The 23,128-nt window shown below is 46.0% G+C and overlaps 1 protein-coding gene across 1 annotated transcript; it reads left to right on the plus strand.

Moving 5' to 3' along the window:
• The first annotated feature begins 2,525 nt into the window (after nucleotides 1-2,525).
• LOC129209025 (neurotrypsin-like) lies at nucleotides 2,526-21,713 on the plus strand. Its single transcript, XM_054832734.1, has 16 exons — nucleotides 2,526-2,577; nucleotides 2,836-3,170; nucleotides 5,262-5,307; nucleotides 6,692-6,928; nucleotides 8,249-8,372; nucleotides 9,098-9,273; nucleotides 9,754-9,901; nucleotides 10,721-10,899; nucleotides 11,311-11,452; nucleotides 12,528-12,730; nucleotides 13,614-13,755; nucleotides 14,012-14,214; nucleotides 14,774-14,852; nucleotides 15,094-15,216; nucleotides 15,758-16,038; nucleotides 17,764-21,713. The coding sequence occupies exons 2-16, from the start codon at nucleotides 3,099-3,101 to the stop codon at nucleotides 18,072-18,074; spliced, it is 2,466 nt and encodes an 821-aa protein (XP_054688709.1). The 5' UTR covers nucleotides 2,526-2,577; nucleotides 2,836-3,098; the 3' UTR covers nucleotides 18,075-21,713.
• Nucleotides 21,714-23,128: the final 1,415 nt, after the last annotated feature.

Below are 23,128 nucleotides of genomic sequence, written 5' to 3' on the forward strand. Positions count from 1 at the left end.
CATTTCCCTGAATCTCACCGTTAAGCTTTTATCAGGCGTATAAATGTGTTCTGTGACATGCTCATATTTGGGGTCATTCCATTAACAGTTCTTGTGCGTAACTGCAGTGAATGACACTGTCCTCTCTGAGTTCAGGACTTGTACCGCCCCATGATGCTGTTGCTGGGGAATAAGAAAACTGGGTTCTGGTGCTGAGCCCACTGGTTAAGAACATTGCTGCAGAGACCTGTATGTGATTGCGTGGTGGGGAAAGAATTAAACAAAAGCTGACTAGCTGTTCTACCCTCCTAAGTCGGATTTACAGGATTTAAGCAAATCTGCTGGAATTCCTTGATCTTACTCCTGTTCCTTACAGCCTGAGTATTCTACCAGCTCTGGGTATAATTGCTATTAGCTACCTCTCTTTTTAGGCTTTCACTGAAGATCTCTTACGGGGAAGCATTGATATTCCAACTGGTTTTGATGAATAGCGTAGTCCTGCCAGCTCAGGAGAAACAGGTTGAATTCCAGAGAGCCAAGAGCATTTTAGAAGATGATACTTCTTGTTCAGAATAATCTGGAAAAATCAAGACAAAGACTCTGTAGGGAATCGTGGACTTACAGAACTGTGCTTACATCAGGGTGAGAAGGTGATTTGTGTTAAATGGCGGACTTAGGTATTTAAAGCTACTTCAAACTTGCCCACACATGAAAGTTCAAGATCTGTTTATCTTTAGATATGTTACCTATCTAAACTGCCATAGTCATACTGGTATTTCCTTCTTGGTCTTCCTCTCTGCTTTGGAGAGGGGCATGTAGCCATGAGAAACTTTCGAGAATCTGAGATCCACCTCTCAAAAAATGTCATTATATGTGCCAGAAAACCAGGGGGAGTCTTGGCAAGAAGGAAATCATTCCAAAAGAGGACCCATCACAGAGGAGACAACTGCAAAACCCACTGTATCTTTGCACAGTTTGTCATTCCTCCAGAAACTGAATACCAGACTTGGACTTGTTGGTTTTGGTGCACTGCTCTGTGTTTCCTTTAAAATCCCTTTATCTAGGAAATCACTTTATCTAGGAGAGCCTTGCCTTGAGAGGGAAGCAACTTACAAGCTACTGTGAGAGAAATCCAGTATGAGCTTTTAGAGGTTTTAAACCCTATTAGTACGTGTCAGAGGTTGAATGCTGCTGTTTCTTTCCAGGTCTAAAGGGCTGAATAGGTGAGCATCTTATGGGAGTCCTGAAGGGGCATTGACAACCTCTCTACTCCTGACTAAGGGGCAGATTTCTCTGAATGCTGGGAGAGTTTCTGTTCCTCCCTCCACTATATCTTTTCCTGGTGTTTTCACTGGAGCAAGCAGTTCTAAACTCCAACACATTCCCATCTTTTAATTTTGTTTTGCTCATTCTTGCCAACACTGCCTCAGAGTTACAGTGTGCTGCAGCACCTAAGCTATTTCCATCCTCTCTTGCCCTGATCATCTGCCTCCCTTGCTATGAGGATACAGGAGATTTGCTCCTAATTAACTGAGCGTAATCCTTGGCCAAATCCGCTGTGTCCAGAATGCACTGTGGTAAAAATCCACTACAGAAAGGGCTCCTTCCTACCACTCGGCGACTCCTGTAAAAGATCCAGTATGTAGTGGAATTGCCTTGCGTTTGATGAGTGACTTGAGGATGAGGCAACACGAAACTGTCATGTGAAGTGAGTAATGGGCAATAAGTGAGGGAAGAAAAAAGAGAGGCTTTTTGTCAACCCAATGGATTTTTATCAGCCCATTCATTGTTTTTATGCTGAAGGTGTCTTTGGAAATGCTGCTCCGCAGACTTGGCCAGAAGTGAGCTCATTTCTTAAGGTGACCTTCATGTTTCATGTTGCAGAACACCAGGAGTTAATCCCTCCAAAATCAGAATATAAATATAAGAAATGCCCATCAGACTGAGCTGAGGAGCAACGCCGGGAGAGTACAAACAAATTTCCAAGTTGAACAGCTTCAAATTGACCAATTCCCTTCTTAGATTTAATAATGTTTTAAACTTTTATTGTAGCCTCTAACCCTAATTTATAGAAAGGAGCAGTAAGCTGAAAACACTGAAAGACCCCACAGGATTATTCATAGCAGTACAATAATGATCAACCCTCTGGAAAGCATCCTAGCCAATTGAGTGAAAATAACTTTACAGCCCAAGGTCAAGGAGACACTTGATGGAAAAGATCTCTGGAGGCAATACCCACGACGGCAAGATGCAGGGCTGCAAATGGGGAATGCACCCTGGAGAGGGCTGTGCCACCTGTGGGTTTGCCATGGGGAGAGCTGGAAGCTACTAACAGTAAAGTTTTCTGGATCCCATTTACCTGGGTTCAAATCTGGGGAGAGTTTGACCTCAGGAAGCTGCAAGCAGCTAATCGAGGAGGCAGCGGTGGGGGGGATAAAGTCCAGATTCCTTCCAACAAGTCTAATCTCTGGCAAGTGTGCGTGCACAAGCTGTTTCCTTTTCCAGTTTTGTTGCTGGAGGTTCTGCAGTAGTATACAGCCCCAGATCCCCGCCGTAGCTGCAGCCTTTGTGCCTGGGGGAGAGGAGGAAGAGGCAGCTGTGAGAAGGAGGCATTGGAGGGAGAGGAGAGGAGAGGAGAGGCTGGGTAGAGAGGGGCGGAGAGGCGGAGGCTGGCACTGGGGAGAAGCGCTTACCTAGAGCTCGGGGAGAGGGAGGGGACAGCGGGGTGCGGGAGCGGGCTGAGGGCTGCGCCCCACCCGTCTGTGCTTGCCTCCTCCTGTTTTTAAGGGTGCTAGAGAAATTCTGGGGCATGTTCTCCTCCTTTACTTCTCTCCCCTCTTTTTCTCCTTTCCAAAGAGAAGAATCAAGGAGAGTTGATGAGGAGAGGAAGGCGAAAATGAAATGCTAGGATGCTGCTGAGAACTTTCATCTCTTCCTTTACACCGCTTTCCCTGCATAGAAATGGAAGAGGCATCCCGCTCCCTCTGGTGCGGAGCGGCTAGTGCCCTGCTCCCGGGGAAACCCAGCTGCAGAGCCCGGGGAGGAGGCAGCAGCTGAGCCCGGCAGCTGAACGAGAATGTGATGCTTGAAGAAGCTTCTGGCCACTTTGCACAGGAAGGATGAAGATCCCCAAAGTACTCGGGCTCCTGGTAGAGCTCTTGAGTCTGTTATCCTGTCTCAGATGCGTGGAGGTAAGAAATGGTTATTCTTCTATCTGCTTGTAAGAAGTCACATGGCTCTCTTAATATCCTTGCTGTAAGTGGATCTTTTTATTACTTGAATATGTTTTCCAAAGCATCTAGGCAGCTGTGGTCTCTGGGAAGGGCTGGGGGCTTGGGGAGGGATTTATTTCATTGTGCATATGAAATTCAGAAAAGGAAACAAAGCAGTAAAGCGGGATGCACAAGGGCTTGCAGATGCTTTGGCTCAGGTTTCTTATGTTTCTCAAGCGCTGCGGTGACCCTGGCAGGAGATCCTTTGTTTCTGTTCTTTGCTGATTGACTGATTACCCCTATTGCTATTGCGGACAGATGATTTATAGCCACGTGGACCTGGAGTAGTGACTGCAGCACAGGCTATTTGCACTAAAATTTGGTAACGACAATGATCGGTGTTGGGGGATTTTGGAAACTGCTACAGGAACTGGCAGCAACTAATCTTTCATTAGAAGGGAAGTGTATTACTTGGACTGCAGTGCTTTTGTTTATGGTCAATCTCCAAGAAGAGTAGGTTCAGGCTTTCATATATAGCCTGTTATTAGTCCAACCCAACCCTCTTTCGCCTGCAGGCTTACATGTGCATGCAGGTGCACACTAAAAGCGAGGAGTCAGGGGACCTGGATTGTGGCTCAGTCACCTGTTAGATGCAGTCACCGAAGTGTAGCTTAGTTCACTTTCCTCCCCTTGCAAAGAGCTTTGAGAGCATCAGCTGAGTCCTTCAGCATTGTTGGTTCACAGACCGTTAAGTGGGCTCAGAATAGCCCGATGCATGCAGATGGATGGATTTTGGCTGAAAAGGGTTTTTCAGTTAGGTGCTGGTTTATCTGTGCATCCCCTTGTGCATACGCACCTGAGATCTGATCTGCTGTTTCTGAACCATGTCAGAAATTCATCTTCAATATGCAGTGTCACATTCTGGCTTCTGGAGGGTGATGCTGGAGCTTGGCCATGGTTGTCAACACCTGCTGGACCATATTCATTAAGCTTGATTTGAAAATGACATCTGCCATGAGTAGGTGTCATTCTTGTCAGGTGTCTATGGGAACTATCCCTGCTTATTCCAGAGGTGGATTTGGTTTAATTCCAAATTTAACTCTTCCCCTTTTCCAGGGAGAAGTGAAGCTGAGAAGCAAAATCGCTGCATTTTGAAGAAAAAACAGAACCATTTCCAGTAGCTAGTTTTCTTTATATGCACACCTCTGCATTTTCATATAAAAGTATTAGAAATGTTCATGTAAAAGTATTTAAACATGAATTAAACTACATGGAGCTAGCAGAAGCACGTACAGTTTCTTCTTTTAGCTCTGGGTCTGTGAAGATCTTGCACCTGCCTGCACATCATGTAATGGTGTTGAAGTGGAGATCCCTATCTCTCAGCCAGCAGTCAAGCTATAACCACCAAAACCAGTGCCTACAAGAGGAAATGCTCTTTTGGGGCCAGACAGGATGCTGGAATTCTGAGGGCTTTGTTTCATATTTTTTATTCTTAGCTATTTAGCCCCATTTGGATAATAATACCATAGGCCATATCACACTCTTATGTATTAAAAACAAAATCCGTAAAAAGCCTTGTTGGATTTTCTTCTTTAGATGTTTCTCACTTTGTATATGGATGTTTATTACTATTTTAACAGGGATCCCTGGGGGCATCATCCCATCATGTAGACACATCTCTGTTTGCTGCTGTGGCCATAGATGGCTTGCCCTGTACATGGAGAGAGAATGAGTGGTTATTCATTATTTTTCTTACTGGTAACAATTATTCTAGCTTTTCTTTCCATAGGTATCTCAGGCTTCCAATGCTATTGGAAAAGAGCAAGCAGAGCCCTGTAACGTAGTGCATAGATCAAGGGGAAATCTCTGCAGGCCAGTAATTATTCATTTTGCTGTTAGTGGGCAGAGCCGTGATTGGATTTGAAGAGGAGCAATGGGGAAGAGGAGAAGAGGCTGGTTACTAGGGTGTGTTTGCCTAAAGCAGCAAAAGGCCGAGCTGCTTTTAGGACATGCCCATGTTTATTTCATCGGATAATCATCTCTCTGCTTTTGCTCTGTTTCTTTTCCCAGGCTTTCCTGGGATCCCAGCCCAACCAAAACCATTTGCAGAGTGCAGGTAAGAACAAGAAGTGATTAATTCAGTCATCGGGCAGATTCTTTCCTGCAGTGGTGATCTGAGACCATAGGTACGATGAACCACTGCTACCTGGCATTCTTCCTTTCTTTCCATCACATCTTCAATCTTTTCTCCTGCCTCAATGTCTGTTTATCTCCTTCCCCCAAAATGGCCAAACCACTTTCTTTTCTTCATGTCTACTGCTCTTGCAGTTCCCTACTCCTCCCACATGTTCTTTTCCTTTCATCTTTCTCTGCCTCAATCTTTTTTGCACGCTCACCTTTCCTCCACTCTAATAATTACTGAATTCTCATACACCCCCCTCTGAGGGTCCCAGTCAATGCAAAGAGCACGGTGTGTTTTCCAGACATCTGCCCGTAACTGCTTCTCATTTTTGTACCTTGCAGTTAACCTTCAGCTGCCACTTACTCCCTCTGGGCTTGGGAGCAGCTAGAAGGCAAATGGCATGAGGCAAAGTTTCTTCGTACCCTTGATGTTTGCCCTACGTGTCTTTATGGCAGAAGGGTTTTCTGAAAGTGTCGGCTTCTTTTTGTTTATTCAGTGAATAGAGCTGTAACTGTTATCCCTTTCTGAGCCTGCTCTTCCCATGTTACGCTCTCTAAAAAGCTCACTCTTTTTCTTATTTCGGGGTCATGAGAGGAGAGTTTTCTTCTTTTGTTAAAGACCATACTAAATTAATTGTTGGGGTTTCTTTGCATGAGGTATTTCACATGGGCACTGGCCTGGAACATTGACACCTGCACTTCCCCCCAAAATAGGTTCCCTTTCCCTTCCTATACGTTGTCCAAGTTCAGATAAGCCAGGTGATATGCTAATGTGTACAGGGAACATACATACAATGAAATACAATGTCATTTCCCACGTCCCTGCTTTATAGAATGAAATTATAGCTAATTTTAAACTCTTTGCAGCTGCAATCAATTTAGACAGGCAATTAGTCTTCTAAAGAGCCTAAGATCAAGTTTAAGAGTATCTTATTCAGGTGCCAAAGCAGGTGGGGAAGGAAGTGGAGGAGTGTGTGCCAGGCTCAAGTGCTGCTCCAGAGTAAGTGAATACATCTGTTGAAATAACCAGTAATGGGAACTGGTTCAAATTGTCCATGTCTGGGCCCAGAGTTAACACATTTCAAAGGTGTGTCTGGGCAGTTCATGACTTTCAGATCAATTTGGGTTTTAGACAGTGTGTATTATAAACATTCTTTGAGCAGCTGCCTTGAAGAGTGACAGAATTGAAACCAAGCAAGCAGCAGTTAAGACTGCAGACATGGGAGGTGTTTCAGGAGATCAGCTGGTATCTCCCACATTGTCTGAGCCTCGGTGTGTGATGCCTTCAGTGATGCTGACAGCTCCCTTCCTGTGCCCAGCGTCCAGCGTGTGTGGTGTCGGACCTCTTGGGTATTACAATGGCTCGCTGGCAGTCACTGAGGCCGGGGCAGAGTGCCTCAACTGGGCTGAGTTCCCCGATTACGTTCAGCAGTACCCAGACCGTGGCTTGGGGGACCACAACCACTGCAGGAACCCGGACGGGGGAACTACACCCTGGTGCTTCTACAGGCTTGCGTCAGGGGCCATTGGCTGGGCTAACTGCGACTGTAACCAAGGTAAGGGCTGCTGCGTGTCTCTGCCAGCACGCGGGCTGCACTGTCTGGGGGGCTCGGGCCAAAAATGTGTGCTGCACAGACCTGCAAGTAGCAGGTAGGACACCCTGTGAAAGAAGCACAGTATAGTAACTGTTCTGAATTGTTGAAATAATTAGGACTAGAGACTAGTCTGTGTGGGAGAAGAACGTCTGTATATAGTAGGGGGTGGATTTAAGCTGCTATGGCCATAATGCCTTGTATAGATGTTTTTATTCTCATACAAGAAGACTTTTTTTTTCTTTTTTTTCTTTTTGTTTTTTACTGTTAACTTATGCCACTTTGAAAACATTTGAAGTTATGTGGAAAACAACCCACTCCTACTCCTTAAGTGTCCATATCAGAGGTCTCCTCACTTAAGTGTAGCAGTTCAAATATGACAAGGAAAAATCTTCTGTGGCTAGGTTTGTAAATCCTCTATGGCAAGGTAGGTCATAGGCTTGCTTTAAAATTCCTTGCAGTGCTGACACAAGGACTGCTGCTTACTTTAAGGCATGCAAGTGAGCTGAGCTCTCTCAATGCACAGACTCCAGCACAACATTCTTGAAAATGTTCTGTTCATCCTCCTGTTTTCTGACCCTCCTTGCTTTTCCCACATTTTGCAGAACAGATGAAGTACCAGTTTAATAAATGAAATGGCAAAGTATTTTCCCTTGCCAGTGGAAGCGCTTTCAAAGCTGGCTTCATTAAAGTGAAGGATACAAGTATAGTTCTATTACAGACAGGAGGTGTAGCCTTCTCCCAGTACATAACTGAGCAAGAGATATGCTTTCTAAACAGTTGTAGATATTTGTGGTGCAGTGGGAATTGAAAGGGCATTTACATTGGCGCTTGCTTTTCTTAGAGAAATTAAAGAGGATTCACCTGCTGTTACTGAACGTCTAGCTGTAGCAACAGTGACTCTTGTAGGTGAGGTGGTCAATGGAAAATAAATCAGTGGAGTGTCAGAAGGAATTTGAGAGTCTGCCATTTCCATACACCTTTTTGAGTTAGCATGTAAAATCATCCCCATTTCACAGAAGGAGAATCGAGGAGCTGTGGCGGAAGCCAAGTTTCCTGCCGATATTGCCGTGGCTTTGAAAAGGACATAGCACCAGCCATCCTCCTGAGCAGCCACTGCTGGAACTGGGAAGGTGCCACGACCCGCACGCCTTCATACAAGTCACTTTAGTGACAGCACCAGCGAAACAGGGATGAGAAAAGCCAAGTGCAATTCAAGACTTGCTCATCTGAAACCTCCATCAGAAAATAGCAGCTTGCTTTTTTTTTTTTTCTTTTTGGAAGGTGCTGTGCGGTTGGCTGAAGACAGTAGTGTGGAGCTGTACTTCAGTGGACTCTGGGGCACCATCTGTGCTGACCACTGGACTGACTGGGATGCCAGTGTTGTCTGCAGGCAACTAGGTCTCAGGTGGGAACCTCAGTCTGGTTGCAAGAGTTACATGCTCACATGGCCTTTGAAAGAACAACCCCTGTGGTTACAGTCCCTCTGGCACAGTGTGTTGGCTGGGGGAGAGGAGTTTGTTTTGTGGGGTCATTTCCCACTTACCAGGGTTCTTCCCCACTGTTTTGTTTCTGTGGCTATGCCCAACCCCAATCAGCATTTGCAAGAACTTTTTAAAGGAGTAGTTTCTGCTTGGTGCTCCAGGCTGTGATGAGTGAGCTGTGAGATTATATCCCTTTTTTAGTATCACCAACTGGAGTTACTGTAGTCATCTAATAGAAATTTTGAGAGTGTGAACCCTCTTTGGGAATCTGGGATTTGGACTTTCAAAATTCCAAATAGCGAGGAGATAAGGACCACAGGGAAGGAAGAAGGTGATTCGGATATTTGGATGTTTGAATCTATTGATGGGTTTGTTCTTCACTCTCAAACGAGGGTGCCGTTTCTGACCGGATCAGCTCCTCTGCAGTAAGTAGGAGGGCAGAATGGGTTAGATGGTGGGAAGTGCTTTGCACTTGCTTGTGCTTTCCCATTAGACTGTAAATAGCCACCCTGTCATGCACTCCCAATCAACTGGGCTTACTGGGATGTGAAATACCACAACTGGGCTGGGGAGTCACAAGAACTGAGGAGAACTTGTAAATCAAGCAGTACTATGGCGTTTCATTGTTCTGTTGCTTTCTCTGTACCAGTGAGATCGGCACAGCTGGGAAGAAGAGTCATCCCGGACTGTGGCCTGTTCCCCTGCACCTGCAGTCAGCAAACTGCCATGGGGATGAGAAAGCCCTGCTGCAGTGTGGCTATCGGGAAGCTGTGTCAGGAGCTTGTAAGCAGGGGAGTGCCATGGTAACGTGTGTCCCTCCAGAAGGTAAATCTCCAGGGGACATTTGCTCCCTGTTTCTTGCATCAGTGTTCCTGACAAGATGTAAAATCTAAGGTTGTTAAGCTGTGGAGAGGAAATCTTTGGAGCATGTTCTTCTTTCACCTGCTATACAGGTGGTTATCTTCCTTCCAGTGGAAAATTATCCATCCTTTCCTAATCCCAAATACTCAGAGTGGGCATGCTTCTACAATGACTGAAAGATGGCTGTTGCTTATGGCCACATCACTTTTTTATCAAACCAGGTTTTTGTCTGCAGGCAACAAAGCCCTAGTCACTGTAACAGCCAGTTGAATAGCCAGCCCTGGACCAGCAGCAACCTGTACTGTGGGGTTGCATCATGTATGCTTCTGGGGGGCTTAGGGGGGAGGATGTGATAGAGTGAGACAAGAGTATCCCAAGAACTGCTGGATGTGCTTTGTCTCTGTTTTGCTCTGTTGTGCTCTCTTTCCCTTTCTTGAAGCACAGGTGTAGGTGCCCCGCTGCGTTTAGTTGGGGGAAAGGAGAGCTTTGAAGGGCGAGTGGAGGTTTACCATGATGGCAAGTGGGGTACCATCTGTGATGACCAGTGGGACAACCGGGATGCTGAAGTAGTTTGCAGGCAGCTGGGACTCAGGTAATTTCCTTGTTGTACATCATGGGGTAGTAATAGAGGTAGGCAGAATGAAGAGTGTGAGACCGTGTCCCTTCACTATAGTACCAACCTGTTCTATAGGAGGTATACAGAAACCCTGGGAAAGGTAATTTGGGAGTGATCATCCCATAAATGGATCTTGTACTTAATTCTTGTCAGTTTTATGGGTTTATGCTCTGGAAAAAAGAATTGGTGCATCCCTGTCTAAGGTTTGTGTTTATCCCTATTCATTATTTTTGCACACATGTCCTAGTGCAAATCTTGGCCTCAGTGATAACTTGTCATGGTGATTTCCATATGTGAACTGCAGTTGTTTACTTGGTTAAACACCTCCAGTTTCACTGACTGCCCTTATCCTGTTCAGTCAGCAAAGCAAAAGAGCACACCTCATTCTGTGCACCATTCAGCGCTTAACATGGGAGCTGTTGCGTACTGAGTATTCTTGAAAATCGCATCACTACAGAACTGCTTACAATGGATGATTCAAGTTTAACATCCCTCAAACTTTGGGAGTTTTGCCTGTCACTGAGGAGATTGAAACATCATTGTCCTCAGGACTTCCCAGGCGTCTGAACTGTTTGTGTTGTGGGCACATTTTTGTTATGTGTTGTAAAGTCTTGTTACAAAACTTTCCAATAAGATATTTTGGTTAACAGTGGGCAGCACCACTGTGTGAGAAATTATCAGATTATCTATGGGAGGATGCTGGCCTAGCATAGGAGAGTCCCTGTGCAAGGCAGACTCTGAGGGCACAGGACTGTGACCTTCCTTACTGAGCATGTGTGCCTGTACCATCTGCAGTGGGAACCCGAAAGCCTTGTCGTGGGCTCACTACGGGCAGGGGTCTGGCCCAATCCTGCTGGATGAAGTGGAGTGCTCAGGCAATGAACTCTCACTTGACCAGTGCAAGAAGAGTGAGTGGGGACAGCAGAACTGTGACCACATTGAAGATGCTGGGGTCTCCTGTGACCCTTTCACAGGTACAGATCTACAGCTCTATGCCAGCCAGATGCAGCCAGTCTTACTCCCCTATTACACGGCTTGTTCGGCAGATATCCCTCTGCTTCAGGGTCCCATAGGGCTTCTGTGTATGGCTCCCACAAGGGCTGCCAGACATGGAGGCAAAGAGCAAGCAGCAGGTGGGAATGAATCAGAGCCAGGCTTGGTGGTGTTCCCATGGCTTTCCACAGTGCTATGGAAAGGCTGAGGTGAATCCTCCCCTGACAGATGCGCATGTTTGGGAGCAATAAATGTCAATTTTTGAGTACCCACAGATACCTGTGTCTTTGGTTTCTCTCACTCATGGGCCGCTCAGATGTCAGCAGTGGGGCACAGGCTGTTTCTTTTCTCCTCTGCTGAGTGCTGATCTTCCTTTCTCCCACCCCTTGCAGAGGGCACTGTCAGGCTGGCTGGTGGCCACAGCCCCAGTGAAGGCAGGGTAGAAGTTTATTACAACGGAAACTGGGGCACGGTATGCGATGATGGCTGGACAGACCTCAGTGCCCAGGTGGTCTGCAGGCAGCTGGGCTTCAGGTAGGAGCGTGTGTAGTGTCTGTGCTTCCTAATTTCAAGGATTACATTCCATCCCCCTTCAGTGGGCTAGGCTGGACCTTAATCTTTCAATGCTGTCTCTGTTAGAAGAGTTATTGCCATTATACAACTTTATTCAGAAAAGATTAATAAGTATCCACATCCTTTCCCAGGGGAAAAAAAAATACTATTTCTTGCCTCAGCCTGTTTTGAAAGCAGATAACAGGCTTGATACTGTCTTTATGAACCCCTCGCCAAAGTCAGAAAGTTCTCTTGATATTCCTTAAATTTGCAGGGGTATCAGCTCAGCACTGCCACCCCCTCTGCTGTCAGCTAAACGATATCACCCATCTGCTCTGCCAGCTACACACATCACCCGGTTCAATAGTTGAACAAAGACCATCAGGGCAAAAAAAGAGTAGTATTAGGGATCTTTGTAATGCTTTTCTTTCATCCCATTGCTGCACTGTTGTCCCTCTGGGTATGGTTTTGGGGAAGACATAAAATCAGGATACTCTAGTCTTGGAGACAGTAAAGGGGTTTTTTTGTGGATTTTTTAGTATGATTAGGATATCCTTGTAAAATTTCAGCTTTATAGACTGAAAAAAGTCTGAACTATATTCTTCCCTTTGAGTTCAGCTGCATACTGTGTTTGTCATCTCTTGTAGTGCCTAAAGGTTTGCAGCGTTTCGCATTTCAATTCCAGGTAGCCGCTTCCTATAAAAAGAAGTAGATTTAATTAAATGTTGGTATTTTTGATGCCTCCTCTGCTAGCCCCTCCCCAAACTGATGTACCTGGTGTCACATCTGCAAAGCAGCCTCTGTGGTATAGCTGGCCCTCTGGACTACTCTGACTGTGCCTTTGACCAGACACTAGAACATGGACTGGTCTGAGTCCCTGAAAACTGAAGCTGGTGAGATGTGGAAGCTGCTTGGCTGCCATCATGTGTGTCAGGATGCCACCAATATCACAGCTGAGCTCTGCAGGGGGGGTTATCTTTGGGTCTGAGCTTGGGTCCCTCTGTGGGATTAGCAAGATTTAATGAATCTGATGTTATGTTCTGTTTCCTTCCTCTAGCGGTCCCGCTACCCTGGCCTCTGAAGGAGACTATGCTGCTGGCCAAGGCTTTATCTTACTGGATGACGTGGCTTGTGCGGGGACAGAGCTGTCCCTCCTGGACTGTCCCCACAGCAACTGGGGGCAGCATGACTGCTCGCATACCGAGGATGTGGGAGTCCGCTGTTCCCCTGAGAGTAACACCGTCATGGATGGCAGCCTGGGTAACTCACCTTGCCTCTCGCCCTGGACAGTGGGGAAGTCCCACTTACTGGTCTGCTCCTTTGGAAGCTCTGGCAGATGTTGGCATTGTGTTGGCAGTCTCTAGAACAAACCTGAGGGGCTGAGGAACGATGGCTGCCTTAGTGTGCCATTGCTCACAGAGGCTGAGACGCCTCAGCCCCGTGTCTGCGGGAACACGGGACCCCTTTAACTGGACCCTTTAGGAAACCGGTGTGGTTATGTTAGTGTCACACCTTGCCAAGACAAGAGGACTTCAGATGCGAGGGGCTGTTGTGTGGAAATTTGCGCACTCTTGTGTGGATGGCACGCTTTTAATTAAAAATTGTGAATGTATTTCAAGTTAGCATAATTTCTTCATTTGTATGAGACCTGATACTCTCCCCTTTCCCTACTACAGGAGACTTTCCAGTTTGTCAGACACTTTTTATTGAAATAGATGGCATCCAACATTTTTGTTTTTCCTGGATGTACAGCTCTTCTCTTGCTTAGAATAATGTAATAGTTTTAGGATTTAATGGATTTCTTTCCCAGGCATGTTTAAGCTTGTCCACTCTTGGCTCAGCAGTTAATAACTTTCCTTCTGTTCATGTTCTCCTCTTTACTTAGCTTTCAGAATATGATCCACTAATGATTTTCAGTATGTATTAAATAAATTAATATGTATGTAGTCTTCTGATTCAGCACAGAGATGAAATGTTGCATATAGAAACACTCCTTTTTTTTTCTTTTTTCTTTTTTTCTTTTTTTTTTTTTTTAAAGCTTACTGATATCTGGGACTCATCTTTTCCTATAGAACCTAACTTCTGGGCACCTCACACTCTCTGGTGGTTTTGCTTGCAGTGACCCATGTGTTTTTTCCTGCAGGGCCTCCTGTGCGGCTTGTGGATGGAGAAAGCACCAAGGAGGGACGGGTTGAGGTATTCCTGAATGGGCAGTGGGGCAGCGTCTGTGATGATGGCTGGACAGACAGAGATGCTGCAGTGGTTTGCAGGCAACTGGGATTCAGGTAAGAGCTCTGGTACATGCATCTTACAAATAGAAACAGCTCTTAGGGGGTTCACTTCTTTCGGGACCTGTTCCTGGGGGCTTTGTTTCTTATTTTTGGCATACCCACATATGCTTGAGGGAGTAGGGTCCTATTCTCCCTGTACTACTGTCTGTGTGTGGAGTGACACATAAATATTTCTCTTCAAATGTGCTGGTGCATCAGGTTCACCTGCCTCCTGCTTACTGCAGATTAGCCACCCTCTCTCTAATTGCAGTGGTACAGCGAAAGCCAGGGCAATGGCTTATTTTGGCGAAGGCCATGGGCCCATCCATCTGGACAACGTAGAATGCACTGGCACGGAGCATGCCCTGGGGCAATGTGCCAGGCCTGACACTGGGATTCACAGCTGCTGGCACAGTGAGGACGCTGGTGTCATCTGTGACTATGTGGAAGAGAAGATCCAAGATATCAGAACAGGTGACATGCCCACTTCTTCTATGCAGAAATCTGGAGATCCAGTTGTAGGATCTCTGCATGCTTTTATGCTTTTTCGCTTTAGTTCTTCTCTTTGGCTGAAACTTTACCTACAAAATAAACATGTCCTGTCCTGCACCTCCTACTTTTTCCTTGTTTTCATTGTCTCTCCTTAGGAGCACAGGGTGCTCCAGACAAGTCTGAGGAACTCCACCTGTGTCAGGTCTTTGAGCCTGCAGAACTTCCCCACAGCCAAGTCACCGTACCTTTCCTTAGAGCAGTAACCATGAGCAAACTTTGGGGTTTAGAGTACTGAGGAAATAGTTGTAGAGGTCCCATTCCTGGTATAAGACTACAGAAACTGCAGGTAAGCACCTCCACCAAAATGAAGGATACCTATGGGATCAAATCTTCTATGAATTCCATATGCACAACACAATGCAGTCAACTACCGTGAGGATTAATGCCCTTGGGGAAGGCGAATGGTATTTGGCTCTGTGACAGCAATTGTTGATACTTAAGCTGAAGGTATCTATCCAACTGCTCTAACTTTGCTGTGCAGGTCCAGAGTCTGGTGTGTGTGGGATGCGCCTGCTTCACCGTCGCAAGAAAAGGATCATAGGTGGAAACAAGTCTCTCAGGTACTACCCTGTAATTACCAGGAAAGCCAGAACTGGTTCCAGCTTTCCTACAGGCTCTGGAAATAGCCTGGCAAATGCTGAGTACGTTAACACATTTTCACTGGTGATTTTTGAACATGATTTGAATCAGTGGGCCTGTCTAGGGCAGGATGCATGCCAGCTGAGCCCAGGTAGGGCAGAGTGGATGGGAAACAAAGCTCCTATGTGTGTGACACCTATTGTTCCTCTGTTTCTTCTTCAGAGGCGGTTGGCCATGGCAGGCCTCACTACGGTTGAAGGGTTTTCGTCGAGATACTCGTCTGCTGTGCGGAGCAACACTGATCAGCAGCTGCTGGGTCCTGACTGCAGCCCACTGCTTCAAAAGGTGCGATTGTGAGTGGGGAGCCCTGAGGGATACTCAATGATGAACGAGATAACCTCATACAAGGTTATCCTCCCAGCGCAGTGGAACCACATGAACAAAGTTTCTAAACCAAGACCTTCAGGTTATGATGTGTGTGATATTGGAGCACTTATGGGGATGACTCTATATAGGCTTGCTTTATCCTTCACTGCTCACACCTGCCCTCTTAACTTCGAGGCTTTGCAACTTAAAGGGAACCAGCATTTTCCCATTCTTCAGTGCTTTGAGGATCTATGAACAGATAAGGTCACAAGCCTGTTGCAACTTTTGTAGCCCTTTTTGTAGGAAAAAAAGTCCTGCGCGGGCTAGACAGTGATTTGGGACACCAAATCACTGCAACAGCTGGCATAACCACATCTGCTAAAGAGGTCCCACAGTCCTGTAGCTGGCACTGTGTTACCAGTTTGTGAGGAGGTGGTTCAGCCTCATAGCAACTGAGACGTGTGTGAGTCTGTTTCCCTCTTAGTAGGAGTATCAAGATCTCGAGTCTCTTTTTCTCCAGGTTTGGCATTGATGTGCGGCGCTACCTGCTGCGGGTGGGGGATTACCACACAGGCGTGAAGGACGAGTTTGAGAGGGAGCTGTCTGTGGAGCGGATTGTCCTCCACAGGAACTACTGGGCCGGCAGCAACGATAATGACATTGCCCTGGTTCGGATGCGGGGCAGGGAGGGACACTGTCTCTCCTTCAATCACCATGTTCTGCCTGTCTGCCTGCCCGACAGGAAAGAGAAGTCTGAAATCAACAGGCAAGCCTGCATCATCTCCGGCTGGGGAGACACAGGTGAGTGATGGGGCTTTGAGGGGCAAGAAAGGTGGGGGAGGCTGGGTTCAGAAGCCTACATGGGCCATTAATTGATGTCTGCACAACTCAAGGCCATGTTCTTACTGATCCTATTTTCTGTGCCAGCACATGTTGTTAAGGAGCGGGGAGGGGAGGTGATTTTTTTGTGCCGTTGTGTTTTCTTCTGATTTTGAGGCTTCCTGAGCCTGCCCATAGTGGAAGTTTTGGTTGCCATAGCATCCCTCTGAAGTTGTGGGAGACAGCAACGCTGCCAGCTGTCCACAGCCCTCTCTTTCTTCCCCTTTCTACAAACGTTTGCCCACAGCAGACCCCTTTGGCAGCAGCCTGGGCAGAGCTGGTGTATGAAGCCTATGGTTTGCCCCCATGTTTCCATGACCTCTTTCTTCATGGTACTGTAGTAGTGAAGTGAGGGCTTAGAGGTGGAAAGAATCTCCCTTAAACTATCTTGCTCGATCTCCCTGGATATTGCTGCAGGCACAGCTGGGCTCTGAAGCTGGTTTCTGCACTAAGTTTGAGACAGCCTGTACCTGTCCTCTTGCAGCACATTGCTATAGAACTTTGTAGGTAAAAGGGAGCAGGGAATATTCTAGAAAGTATTCATTATTAAATACTTAACTGTCTCAAGGCAGTGTTTTAAAATGCTGTGCTTGGTGGAATCGTGACATGGATGCATTAGCAAGGTCTGGAGACAGCTTTAAACTCTAAACAAAGCTTTATAACCAGCTGCCCAGTCCTGCCCCATTGGGGGATCAGAGATGCAATGCAGGACTTGGGGCAAGGAGGCCTTTCTGGGGCTGCTGAGACTGGAGCACAGCCATATGTTCAGAGAGACTTGCTGCCAAAAGGCGAATAGCCCCAGGAGCTTGTCTGTTGATTTTGGACGTAGCCATCCTCCCCAGCTGTTTCCCTAGCTGTTACCCAAGTATTTAACTGCAAGTATACGTTTGCCTTTGGAGTCAGTTGCGCCAGGTGCACGTGTCACTTCGGGGTGTCTGGGGAGGATCAAGGAGCAACTCAGCCATGTAACTCCCTTAAGCTATACTGGGGCTTAATGGCTAGACTCCCTCCCACACACCAAACCCGGCTTTCCCAATGAGAGGGGCACTTACCTACTACCTTGGGAACTCACCATAAACCTTGAGCACAGGAAGGTCATACTCTAATACAGCACGGGAACCTTATGTTCTGAGCAAGTCTAGGGTAATAAAGAGATTTGAGCAAATAGAGACAAGTCTGGCCAAAGATGACGTGAGCTCCCTTTGAGTAATGTTTGGATGCCTCTGAAACATCTTCCAAAACTTCTCTGAGGATTGAGCACTTTACTAATATTACTGCATTTATTCTCTTGAGAAAACACTGTCCTTGTTTTACAGAGGAGGAAATGGAGGCTCAGAGCGGTGAAATAAACTGAACAAGGTTCAGGTTACTTGCTGGCAGAACCAGGAGTAAGACTCATCCTTTGATCTAACCCCTTTTTCCAACCTCTTCCTCATTTCTTTGATCTTACAGCTCTTTTTTGTGGTCTGGCTTGGCAGCACTCTTTTCTGCAGTTCTGGTGTTTCAGAGATGCTGAGCTTGGCCTATTTCTGTGCCGCGGTCTTGACATTAAATGTACAAACATCTGTTTTCATGTGGAGCACCGTTGCTCTAGGTCACTGCTGTTGTCTGTACGTGAATTGGTCTGGCTGGTGTGTTCTCTTCCAGGGAAGTCCTATTCGAGAACCCTGCTGCAGGGGGTGGTGCCTCTTCTCCCACGGGAAGACTGTGAGGTCCGTTATGGGCAGAAGTTCACTAACCGCATGATTTGTGCTGGGAACCTCTCTGAAGATAAACGGGTGGACAGCTGCCAAGGTGACAGTGGAGGGCCACTCATGTGTCAGAGGTCAAATGGACGCTGGATCATTTTGGGGATCACTTCCTGGGGTTACGGCTGTGGTCGGAAGGATTCCCCCGGTGTCTACACAAAGGTCAGCAAATACGTACCCTGGATCAAGAAGGTGACCAAGCTAAAATGAAAATGTCTGAGCTCTGGGAACTTCAATGTATGGTCCTTTTGCCCTGCAGCAGCAGAAGGCTGCGGCTTCTGGCCAATGACTGACCGATGGAGATTTATTTTGGGTTGGACACTGGGAAAATACTTTAATGTAGAACTGGGAGAAAACCAGTTATGGCTGATTCTTTAAAATCTTTGGTTTCACTTTAGCCCGTAATCTCTGAGCAGAGACAGCAGGTGCACGCTGGTAAGAATAAGTCTGTGTTGCTCTGACTATGTGAGTCCTGCAATGCAATCTCACTTGTTCCTTCGCCCTGCCACGCAGAAATGGTAGAAATGGAGAGATAGCTGCCTCTTTAAATCTATTCCTGTTTTCATATGTTTGCACACTTGAAGAACACTACAAGGAGAGGTGAGATGCTTGGAAGATGGCACCAGGCTCTGCCACAGTGGAAATCTTCAGATGTTTTTTCATAACAGCTCTCTTCAATTCCAGGAATCAGAAGATTTGACCTGAGCTGAGGAACAGGCCAACAGCTGGTTTTTTTCCTTCGCTGTTATGTCTCTAGGGGGAACCTTTTCTCTTCTGAATAATAGGTCTGCTCCCATACGATCCCTGTTAAGTGTCTGTCCCTGCTAAAGAGATGCTTGTCCCTCCTGCTGTAATCCTGTATCACACATTTCCAGCTGCCAGATGCTATGGGTTTATCGCTGCTTTCTCAATATAGTGGCTCTTTTGTGTTTGTTTGTTGTTTTGTTTTTTCCTTAAAGCAGCATCTCCTAGAATAAGTTGTTGGTGTGAGAGTAAATCTTTATTTTTAAGAGACAATAGCTTTCTTGCCTTCGTGATTACTAGGAAGAACTTAAAAATGTGACATCAAAAGGCTGAATAGACACATTATTTTTCTTTGAATCATAATATAATCTCAAACGTTCAGGTGTTGAGTCATGAAATAACAGCGCTGTGGGGACCTTTTCTTGGTACCTTATTCACCATAGTTATTAGCTGCCCTTTATTTGTGATGTTAGTCTTTAATATCTCTGTGTTCACAGTTCTCCCATGAAACATGGAAATACTCCTGGGGTCTAGATACAGAACAAACACAGGGAGTGAGTAATTTGCTTGAGGTATAAAAGACTAAGTATGCTGTAATGGAGCTTCCTGCTTTCCCAAAGTGTGTCCTATTCTCGCAACCTCTGGGCTGTGATTCCTCTCTTCTCTTCTTTGCACAATTTCTCTTTTCATTCCTCTCAGTGGCATTAAACTGGCTTAACTCAAGGGTATGCAAGCAGTGCCGCCAAGCTGTAGTTCTCCACCTGAACAGAAATAATGCTGAGAGAAAGCAGGGGTTGATGAATACTTCAATTTCTTTCTTCCTTCTCATCTGACAAATGAACAGAGTTTCCTCTTAGGCCTTAATCACTTTTGTAAGTTAATTTATTATTCTCGAGTAGGTCAAAATATATAAAAATAGGCAAAAGTGCTAAGTGCATTAACAGTTGTGCAGTGCACAACAGTGTGTTCTCGCTGTGTGTAGACAAGCCAGAGAGAAGACAGGTCTGCTCAGGAGCAGGGGCAGTAAGCTTTGATGTATAACCAAGGACCCAAATGTGGAGTAATAATACAGGATGATGCACATGGAACTTGTGGCAGATGTGCACGTCTGGGGTTCATTCACGTGCTGTAGGGTAGGCAATGACTGGGTCAGGCACTAGCCTGCTGCCTGGAAGGTCTGTGCTCAGGGCACCAAGATGTTCAGTACCCAGGTATTACCAAGGCAAGAACAGAAGGCAGGGCACAGCCTGAGGATTAGCAATGTCATATTACAGGGCATGTGGTGACAGAGTCCTCGAAATTGCCTTGGATTCAATAAATAGTGATTGCCTAAAGCTTTAATTTGTCTTCTATAAACCAGCTTAATGTAAAGGTGCTGACCTGGCTAGGTGGCTGATCTTTGTGTGTGAATGCTAAACTAAACAGTTCCATTTACCCTCTCCAGGGATTATAAGACAGCTGGGTTACCAATGCTGCAATGGATTGCAATGGAAACTTTATTTAAAAAAGAATTTTAGGCATCCTGAAAACACGCAATGTCAGAACCCTTGCAAACTGGCCTTCGAGACAGATTTGATCTGTTCATGCCTCTTCTTGAGAGGCTGAGCATCTGCAGTGCGCCTTGTGCTGATAACCCGTTTTGAAATGCCAGGCTTGATCCTTCGGCAGCGCTGTGCTTGTCTCCGCGCTGGCTGCGTTCTCCTACAGCTGCTGGCGGAAAGGCCCCAAGACACAAGCTGCAGACTGCTCCTTATCTCCCAGGAATTAAAATGACAGGAGGACCAAGGGCAATTATGCTACAGACCTCTGGTCTTGCGGGGGATTAAATGCCAAGTTCCACACTGGCAGCAACAGTACCTGTCTGGGAAACATGGAGGGATTTGGCTTTTACTTTGCCTTCCCCCAGGCGAGCATGCTACAGCAGCTCAAATGGAGTTTCTGTGCCTTGGGTGCTGTCACATCTCTAGTTTAACCTGGTTTGATCTTTCAGCTTATACCCATAACCCCAACAGGCACAGAAACACCCAAAGGATTGAGACTATGAGACTATTTCCCTAAGCCTACTTAACTGCTTGCCATTCAGGAGTTAGAATAAATTACCATGTAATACGAGCGAGACACAGGCCTGGCATTGTCTTCTGAAATTCCCATGTTCTAGGTCAAAATTTTTCTTTCTCCTAGATCTTGTCACCATGAAAGCTGTGAGAATCCTTGTAAGTTACATCCCATAAATTCTCCATGAGCCAGGAAGAGGGAAGGAAGTATTCGATCTCCTTTGCCTAATTTTACACCTTACTGGCCACTGTAGGCAAGCCTGCCGATACTCTCCTAACCTGTTTCAGAGCACCACTATTGCTCTTTACTGTTTAAACTGGGTCCGTGGCCCAAACCAAACTCACGTGCTTTGCCACCAAGGCTTACTGGAACTGCCTGGCTGGATGAGCAGCACTCAGCTGCCCTAGGACTGTATTTTGTACCTAATGTCGGCCAGCAGCAGATGTTTCAAAGGACAGTACATGTGAGTTTGTACTGAACAAGTTTTAACAACCTTTCCTTTTGGGGAATTTTGTTCTTGGCCCATTTAAATTAATTACTCACATTGTTATAATTAAAAATAGAAGTACAAGTGCTTGGTCCTCGAGGTGTTGTACAAACACTATACACTATCCTTTTGTGATTCTTTTTTTTCTAAAGAATGAGAGTTTATATCCCTAACTTTTAAAAAACTACTTAATGTAACCAGCCTTCATCTTCCATATAAATGTTTAATCCCTTATTTAATCCAACTAAGCTCTCAGCCTCAATATTTTCTGGCAATGAGAACCAATATAATTTTATTCTCCATAGCACATAATTTCTTTTTATGGTTCCTGAATTAATTGCCTTTTGTTTTCATTGAATCCCATCTGTCCTTGTGTTCTCAGCTATGAGAGGAAATAAGGGGCCTGGCTTTATATTCTCTGTTGTCCATTACTCTAGAGATAGTCCCTTTTCTACCACTGTGGCTTTTCTGTCTTTCTTAACCCAAATTGTCTAGGTATCTGATAACATGCTGACTGTCTCTCCATGTCTTCTCTTTCTGCTGGATCTTTAAGCTTTGGTAACCAGAACAGAATGCAGTTTACTGGGGCGGGGGGGGGCTGTGCCATCTGCTGATGATTTTCAGTATTATTTTCTATAGTAGGCAATGCTGTAAGTGATTTCAGTGCTGTATGTGTATTATGTATGTATGCTGGAGCTAGCTTTAAACTTGTTAGTGTGGTCTTGGTGGCCGCCTAGCTACATCGGGATGAAAACCCACCAAGGTTAATTCCCCTGTGTCTCAGGCAGCAGTGCCTCTGAGCTCAGAGCAATTGCTGTAGGTGTATGTCTGGGGAGCGTAACGCAGCGCTGGGCAGGGAGCACCCAAATAGTGGTGTAGAGCTTTGCCTTGGCTGACATGCCTGTAGGGCTGATACAGTCCGTCTTTGCAGCATTAGACTGTTGGATAAGGCTAATGCACATACCCTGCTTCCAGGAGCTGAGAGCTCAGTCACTGCTGCTGGTGGCTGCCCTGTGCCACGTGGATGCTGTGAGACAAGTTCCCACAGCAGTGTTGTACATGCTGGTTTTGTGGGAAAGGCAATGTTACTGTGACTGCCTGGAAGTATTGGCAGGAGTAGAAACATGGCTATGGTAAGGGTCTAAGGAGCAGCCGTTAGTGCTCCAGGTATCCCTCTTTGAGGGAATACCCCAGCGCTCTACAAAGGCTGACCCTGTGCCAGTGTCTTCCTGACCTGCAGTGCCTGCACTGGTACCCTTATCAGCCCTGTCTTGACACTAGTCCAGGCATTGGCCAGCTGAAGCTGGATTAAAGATTTATCCCTTTCCTGTAGCTAAGCACTGTTCTGATGATTTCTATGAATTATGTTCTATGCTGTAATTAATCAGGCAGCTGTTTATTAGCTGGGACAGGATGTTGATTACCCTTGTAATCCTTGTACGCTTGTAGAGAATAACAGATCAGTTCCTCAAAGGTGTTAGTGGAGGCATTGGTGAGGAATCAGGAACATGGGCAGTTGCTATCTCAGGAGTAAGAGGTGTGGGCCTGCCTTTTGTCTGCCTGCCTTCCTTTCTGAAGCCAATATTCTGAAGACTCTTCACGCAAAAAAAGCTGCGGTGATCCACCAACCACTTGAGGATGGATTTTTATGTGTATATTCAGCAATCAGATGAAAGCTTTTGAGAGAAGAACGGCACCGTGGTATTTAACACCATCTTGATAGACTGGCTGGGAGTTTCTTGCAGCTAGAGGAACAGAACGGCCCCTGGTGGTAACCAACTCGGAATCGCTCCTTGTGGAATGAGGTGACCCGGACCAATGCACATCTTGTGGGGTATTTTTTTACTTGTTAAGAAAAATATTTAATTCGTCATATCAAGGAGAAACACTCACTTGTGTAGTAGCCCACTCAGTCCTATTAAAATCCCTTTCTACAGACCAGAGGCTGAGAACCTCTGAAATCAGTCAAGTGCCAAAA

This window comes from Grus americana, chromosome 7 (genome assembly GCF_028858705.1).
Source record: "Grus americana isolate bGruAme1 chromosome 7, bGruAme1.mat, whole genome shotgun sequence".
Taxonomy (NCBI): Eukaryota; Metazoa; Chordata; class Aves; order Gruiformes; family Gruidae; genus Grus; species Grus americana.

What these genes read in the sequence shown, in the direction of transcription:
- LOC129209025 (XM_054832734.1), top strand. Translation starts at nt 3,099, where the DNA reads ATGAAGATCCCCAAAGTACTCGGGCTCCTGGTAGAGCTCTTGAGTCTG. An exon ending in CTCCTGTGACCCTTTCACAG is followed by an intron (nt 10,900 to 11,310) that starts GTACAGATCTAC and finishes CACCCCTTGCAG; the next exon opens with AGGGCACTGTCAGGCTGGCT. An exon ending in GCAGCCCACTGCTTCAAAAG is followed by an intron (nt 15,217 to 15,757) that starts GTGCGATTGTGA and finishes CTTTTTCTCCAG; the next exon opens with GTTTGGCATTGATGTGCGGC.